The sequence below is a fragment of the Lygodium microphyllum genome, chromosome 11 (genome assembly GCF_053477565.2).
Source record: "Lygodium microphyllum isolate KBCC chromosome 11, Lygodium_microphyllum_v1.1.10, whole genome shotgun sequence".
In the NCBI taxonomy this organism is placed as follows: domain Eukaryota; kingdom Viridiplantae; phylum Streptophyta; class Polypodiopsida; order Schizaeales; family Lygodiaceae; genus Lygodium; species Lygodium microphyllum.
This window is the reverse complement of record NC_141145.1, coordinates 51,726,319-51,733,951: the sequence shown is the minus strand read 5'-3', so window position 1 is coordinate 51,733,951 and position 7,633 is coordinate 51,726,319. Positions and strand designations below refer to the sequence as shown.

General features: G+C 41.6%; 1 protein-coding gene across 1 annotated transcript; it reads right to left on the bottom strand.

The window, feature by feature from the left end:
• Positions 1-4,438: 4,438 nt before the first annotated feature.
• On the bottom strand, positions 4,439-5,688 carry LOC148028810 (CBL-interacting serine/threonine-protein kinase 4-like). The gene is made up of 3 exons (XM_087688492.1): positions 5,008-5,688; positions 4,766-4,921; positions 4,439-4,525 (listed from the first exon to the last, which is right to left on the bottom strand). The coding sequence occupies exons 1-3, from the start codon at positions 5,686-5,688 to the stop codon at positions 4,439-4,441; spliced, it is 924 nt and encodes a 307-aa protein (XP_087544618.1).
• Positions 5,689-7,633: the final 1,945 nt, after the last annotated feature.

Genomic DNA, 7,633 nt, shown 5'->3' with positions numbered 1-7,633 from the left:
AGGTGAGTTCTTCTTCTCTCTCTCAATCTTGTTTGCTTTCTCTTTGTCTGTTTGTCTCTCTCTCTCTTTCTTTACATGCTTTAGATTGTCATCTATGGAGGTTTTTTGGGTGTTTTTTATAACAGTTTGCAAAATATGGTCCAACTTTGTGCGTCTGTCAGCGTGTCTAGATGACAGTGTAGATGCATGTTTAGACGCGTTTATAGATGCACTAATAGACACGGGTATTGACACAGGTATAGATGCAACATGTAATATGTTTTATCTGCACAGGGTAGTAATGGATTTTTGGTTGTGTAGATGTGGAATCCTAGATCTTCCAGCACTGATCCTGAGTTGGAATGCATGAACAACACCTTAGCTGAGTTTTCTAGAGGTGTTAGTAGTTTTCTGAACAAGGAGCAATTCATGGGGGAGATGACCAATTATCTTGGTCACCCTCCCAGTGCAGAGGAGGTTTTTAGTATTATGTCTTCGATACCTATCACATCTTTGCCTAGCACTACCACACAAACACCAAACCTTGGTACACCTCTACTAACAGGTACTCCACGCACTATGCATACACACAGATCAGCTGATGCACAGGGATCAGCTGAAGTACATGGATTGGCCGAAGCACGTGCATCGAGTGAGGTAGAGGGTAGTGCCCATCGAGGGAGGGAGAGTCGTGCGTGAGGATGAGGAGGTTGAGGGCTTTGTGGGGGTTGCCTAGGAGGTGGCTCTCGATCACCCTCACCGAGAAATGAGAGAGGTGAGCCTCCACAAATGTACTACTTTGTCAGAGATGTTGGCGGTATCTTGCATAACCTTGAGGAGAGGGAAGTGATAGCCTACTTGAGGAGTGTCGTGCATGCCACATACAAAGATTGTATGATTCCCTTCAAGCACCAAAAAAATGGTTTGTGGCAAGAGGTGCTGGGGGTAGTACATAGAAATACTGAGAATTCATCATTCTCATATGATTGGGGATGGTCAAAGGTGAGAGACGCGCTTCATAACAAGAGGTCTCACCTTATGACGCGCACCAAGGAGTGATAAGAGCAGGGGCGCCCTGGATATGGCCAACCACCCAATTGCCACCGCAGGGAGTGGAAAGAGGTCAAGAAGAGAGCAACAAAGAAAAGGACAAGTCGCCAGCATGCAGAGGTGCGATGTATCTGGATGGCAAGCATGGGATCGTCGCATTATGGATTGGGTGGCAGGGAGTCATGGGAGGCTGAGTTTGTAAGTATTATTTGATTTTTTTTTACATTAAATTTTGTAATTTGTTTCAATTCATTATGTAGTGTGTTCTAATACGTTGTATGTTAAAATTGTTTTGTAGTATCATATCGTTGGCAGGATGCCTACTCCTAGAGAGGTAGGCTATCATCGAGGTCATAACTCGGTGTCCACTTGGCAGCATTTCTATGAGGAGGGACTAATCACCGAGGAGCAATATAATCACACCATGAGGATTCCACAACCAGAAGAGGTATGTTTTATTTTTTACATGAAAAATATAGGTAACTCTAATTTATTATTTGTAATGGTATTTATATACCTTAATCCTTTGTGTAGGAGAACCCTGATGCAGTTGAGGATAGTGAAGGGGGGACTAGCAGTAGCGGTGGCGGCAGCAGCAGCGGCACCGACAGCAGTGGTGGTAGCGACGATGATGCCTCATCTGAGGAGATGTAGAGGCGCCCCATGCATGCAGCCTCCCCTTGGCTTTTAGTTTTCATTTTTGATATGTATTACTTTCAGCTAATGCTTGCGACCATGACCATGCTTGAGGTCACAAGCACTAGAACTTGTCATGTAAAAACGTTTCATCTATATATATGAAATTTTGTGTTCTACATACATTGTTTTGTTTTCAGTACAAAAATCTTCACAAATGTTTCAGCACAGTATGCTCATCATGTGTTATCATCAATATATGGACTTTGGCTCTCCACATTCTTTTGTTTTCAGTATAATAATCTTTCTCTGTTTTCCCTAAGCATACAATTTGATGTTGATAGGGGGAAAAAAACTAGAGTTTTGTTTTCATATCTCTGTTTTGCGCATCTATCCGCGCGTCTAAATTGTAGGAAAAATGCATGTTTATTATCGTCAAAAATTTGCAGAGTACACGCCTTTTTAGACGCGTAGTTACACACGCGTATAGATGCAGAGTATGAATATATCTACTTTTTTATAAATATGATTATATATTTACGGAGTGCATCAATAGGCGCATCTATATGCACATGTAGTTTTCACTATAAGCGCGCTTGTAGACACGAAATTTTAGACGTGCCAGTAGATGTGGTAATAAACGCACCCGACATTTTTAAACATAGTTCAAATATTGTGTCTACAAGTGCGTCTATGGAGCCTTTTTGTTATAGTGTGTGTGTGTATGTGTGTTATATCATGTGCATTCAAGGCCTATTTGTAAATATCCTTACCTGTGAATTTTTCTTTCGAGAACATTTGACTATATGTCATTAGATGAAATGATCATTTCGAGAATAAGTGGTATTCTAACTAATCAAGAGGGTGTGTAATGGGACAAATGACTTGCATTCAAAACCCACAATATAATAAAATATATGGAATCTTATCCTTTCGTGGTTTGATTGAATAAGGTTGGGTTTCTAACTAATAATCTCAAATTGATCGGAGAAAACAAAATGTTAATTTCAACTCTTATTGTTATTAGTTGTTTTTACATTTATCTACTACTCTCACTTTTTAAAGTGATACTTGTTATTCATTTCTAGTGTACTTCTATAGATCTTTGCATTTTCTCTATGGAAAAAATTTATTATTGAAATACTAAAATGAGATAGCCATACAACTATGGACAATATGAGATGCATATAGCTCTATTCGAGTTGCAATCTTTGACTAATGAGAATATTTGTGTCCCCATGTAGGCCTTAGTGTACAATTGCATATGCTCAAACCACTCCCATTGTAACATGTTGGTATTGTTTTGTAAGCATGAGCAACTATAAGAGAGGATTGTGGCCATAAGTAATAGGGGGAAGAGAAGGTCTTGGAGGCATCTTGAAGGCAACCATGAAGAAGAAGAGCAAGAATGCAAATGAGCATGTGGTGGGGATAGTTGTAGGTGGAGATATAGTATGAAGTAGAAATAAGAGGTCATGCTTGAATGAAGTGTGCTTTTGGAGCTTTGGAGTGGACTTGTGGAGTTGATCCTTACTAGTTGAAAGTGCCTTCTTATCGAAGGTAGATATTGTCCACTTTTCTTGGAGTTACAAATGCATTGTGATGTTGATACTCTTGGTATTTGAGCCTTGGGTACATGGTCTAATTCTTTTTGAACAAGAACTACGAGCTTAAAGGTGCTTTACTCTCTAGTGTAAGAGAGTTGTTTCTTCATATTTATAATGCTTGTCATGACAAATAGGTTTCTTATTGCAGTTGTAGGTATCGAGTTCATCCAAGATTGAGCTATGTTGTCAATATGCCTATATACATAGTGTATATCATGTGGTTGTGGATATAAAAACTTCAATGTTGTACCCTATTCTTTGAGCTACAAGGAGGCTATGCATGTATGCTTATATATATGAGCATAGGACTTTGACTTATCTTCTCTTGGTTTGGGATGTGTGGAATTATGAGCTTACAGGTGCTTTTATCTCTAGTGTAAGAGAGTTGTTTGTTCATATTTATAGTGCTTGTCATGCCAAATAGGTTTCTTATTGCTGTTGTAGATATCGAGTTCATCCAAGATTGAGCTATGTTGTCAATATGCCTTTATACATAGTGTACATGTGGTTGTGGATATAAAAACTTTAATATTGTACCTTATTCTTTGAGCTACAAGGAGGCTATGCATGTATACTTATATATATGAGCATAGGACTTTGACTTATCTTCTCTTGGTTTGGGATGTGTGGTGCTTATTATTGAGTTGGGATGTCTTGGGGGTGCTAAGCCGAGCTTGGATGATGTTCATATGTCTTTTCTTTATAGTGTCACATTCTTTTGGTGCCACAAATTAAGGGTATTTCTATGAGATGTTGAATCGGTACGTTTAGAGTGTGAAGTATGGAGCAGTTGACTCAAGCATTTGAAGCTCTATGGAAGGGAAGGGAGGAGTTAATATAGGACACTTAGCTTGCACACTAGATGTATGGACATTACAATAGTAATAGCTTCTACTACTTATCGAAACGTTGTTATTCAAGCTATTGAGTGTACCTAATATTACAATAATGACTACATGGGGAGGCACGTTCTTGTTTGTCTACAATTACGACTAATGTAGTAATATCTACCTCTTTTATCGTCCTTAGTCACATGGCAAAGTGATCTTGTAATAGCATGCTCAGCTAGCATGATATTAACATGTGTGTGTGTGTGTAGAGAGAGAGAGAGAGAGAGAAGCATTTTCCAACCATGTGGTGCGTGATTTCCTATTGAGAATTGATACTCATGGATATATATCCCAAGTAACCACCAACTGTACATTGATATCAACCCCAATAAATCCCTCAAATAGCCATGGCCGAAATAATGCCTACATTAATGAAAGTGATAACTTATTTTAGTTTTTGTTGTTGTTTTCTAAGAGGCTTCAAAGAGCTAAAAGCTCTAGTCTACTAAAATAAAACTCACAAACACTCTAAGGAAGTCCAGGAACACAAGGGCTTTCTTGTTCTTGAGAAAATGAATCACACTAGGCTAGGTGGTGGTGGAGCATGAGCACGATGATCGAAAGTAAGCCAACTAGACAGGCCCATAGAAGGATACTAAAAACAGCTGGTTGGTCGGCTTGGCCATCGTCCCGTGCAGCCACGCGAGTGGTGCGGCCATTAATACTCTTGTTGAGCCAAGGATGCACCATGACATCACGCAAGCTTATTCTCTCTTCGGGGTCGGGACGTAGCAACGCTCTGACGAGGTCCTTGGCCTCCTTAGAAACATGCACCAACGGATGATCAGGGTAGAGATCCGATGCGGTGGCATTGAGGTGGTCGAGGTCGCCGGCGAGCACAGCACTGTGGATCTCCTCAGTCTCATCGCCATCAGGCTCCAAAGGTCAGCGGTGTTGTCATAGGTGTGGCCTTGGACGACCTCAGGCGCAGCGTAGTGGAGGCCGCCTGGGAGGCCGGAGAGACTGGGGAGACCACTGACATTGAAGTCGGCGGAGGCGCCGAAGTCGGCGAGCTTGAGGTTGGCGAAGGAGCAGCCGGGCGAAGGGAGCAGGATGTTCTCGGCCTGGATGTCGCGGTGGGCGATGCCACGCTGATGGCAGAAGGAGACGGCCTCTACGATGGCGCGGAAAGCCTGGGCCGCCTCAGGTTCAGGCAAGAACCGCCCAGGCCGCTTGAACATGAGCTCGTCGAAGAGATCGCCGCCGTCGCAGAGCTCCAGCAGGAGGTAAACACAGTCCTCCTCCTTCTCCTCCGCCTCCACGTACACGTACTCCAGCAGTTTCACGATGTTGGGGTGGCCTCGCAGCCTCTCCAGTGCCTCGATCTCGACCCACGCCTGCTCCCACGACACCTGGTGGCGCTTCCGCTCCACGGTCTTGTAGGCGCACACCTCCCCCGTGGAAAGCCGCCGGGCCTGCCCCACCTGCGCCCCCCCGGACGTCTCGAACCCTCGGCCCATGAACTCGATGTGTTCATGTAGCTGTGCCTGCTTGATCACCTTCATCTTTTCATTACGAGTGTCCATATTCCAATGTTGATCAAATATATGGACTGCCCGGATGTGCTTCGATAGTCGATCAGTGGTTGAATTCGAAAACGCGATCTTCAGCAACGTGTTCGCAAGTTTACCCTTTCGTGCTACCTACTGAGCCCTCGTTTTTATATATCCCTGCTGGGTATCTGGTCCGACTATGGATGCCGAGCTGCTTTCGCTGATCGCTGATATAATATTTCATAATTCTGCCTGCGGCTTTGATAGCCGACTAGAATAGAGTTGGGCTCAAAGTATATTAGGAGAGCGAAATGGGTTTGGGTACTATTAAGGTGCAGTACAAGGCCCGGGGTTCGTCTAGTCCATGGGAAAGTTATATCATTATAAGGTCGAGGCTAGTCCTTTGGTGCAAGGGCGGCCAACAACACATGGAGCGCAACAGTCAAAAACATGCAACATGATCTCTCTTGTTGAATTCTAGTGTAGTATTGTTCAAGCACATAACTGTGGCTGATTTCTTGGTGGATTCATGTAGGAGCCTTTTTTCGACATACTCTATCTCTAACCTTTCCAAGGAAAGCACTTTAGTACATGTAAAAATGCATCCTATTCATGCTTGAGAAATTTAAGAATGTTTCACGTAGATGTCACAAGTAGTTTTAGGTGCAACATGATGGCCGGAAAGAGTATAGCTAAACTTCCATCATGTAGGGGGGTTTAGCTAAATTTAGAAATGTTTCACATAGATGTCACAAGTAGTTTTAGGTGCAACATGATGGCCGAAAAGGGTATAACTAAACTTCCATCATGTAGGGGGTTTTGCTATATCTCTATGTAGTGGCATGTTTAACAAGAACAAGGTGTACAAGACCTAACAAGGCAAGCTTTCTAACTTAGGGGATTTAGGATAGAAGGGATGTAGAGAGTAGGGAGAGAAACAATAAATAGAAGGACAATTTATGAATTACCAAAGCCCAAACATACCCATTAAAGCCAAATTAGAATCTTTTGGTAGATATATTGTATAATAGGTCAAGACCGATGCATGCATTGCAACTAACAATATAAACCTTTATGATGGGACAATTTCCCAAACCATCTAACTTAATATATTAGAAAATACCATGGTGTAGATCAAATCCTTGATAGTCTACATAAGCTGAAAGAATTCACATAGGCTTCAAAATTCATGTTGTATTCGTGGATCTAGGTGGCATGAGAAAACTTCTACCATCCGAGCACTATACCAAGTAGTAGAAAGCATTGAACTTTGTCAAATCCATGTATGGGCTGCAAAATACCACTTTAGCCTTGAATTTAGTGTTTATTATAACTTAATCTTAGACAAGTACAAAGCATTTTCCAATAATAGGGAGTGATATGTGCCCAAGAGCTGACCTTGGAACCACTATTAGAGCTCAAAACTGTATGGATAGTAGACTAACATATTATTGCTAACACTCACCTATAGCAGAAGGTATTCAACAATACAAATGTGTACGAGTTAAACAAATTACTCTACTTAAAACTATTTTTATATTATTCTAAACAACTTGGATGATATGGATAGCCACCACTGATGTACTATTCAATCCAACATCTCTTGAATTCCTTATCAAAAACTCTTTTTTTTTCAGTGTCCAGATTCACCTATAGTAGTAGGTATTCAACAATACATATTTGTCCCGAAATTTCCTTTACTCACAATTGGGGAAAAAGGGTATCCAGATCCAAGCCAAATCACTTAATCATTGTGAAGATATTAGTTTACCCCACAACTTTAGTTATTACGACAATGATATCACTACAAGATATAGGCCATATACCGACGTTTAAAGCGACGAAAATGCAAACAACAAAATTTAGCCCCATCATTGCAAAAAGAGTCGTTATTGGCGACGCCATAGAATAGTCGGTATTGGCGTCGCTATCAGCATTGCTATTGGCATCGTTATGCACGTCGCAAACCGTCACTATC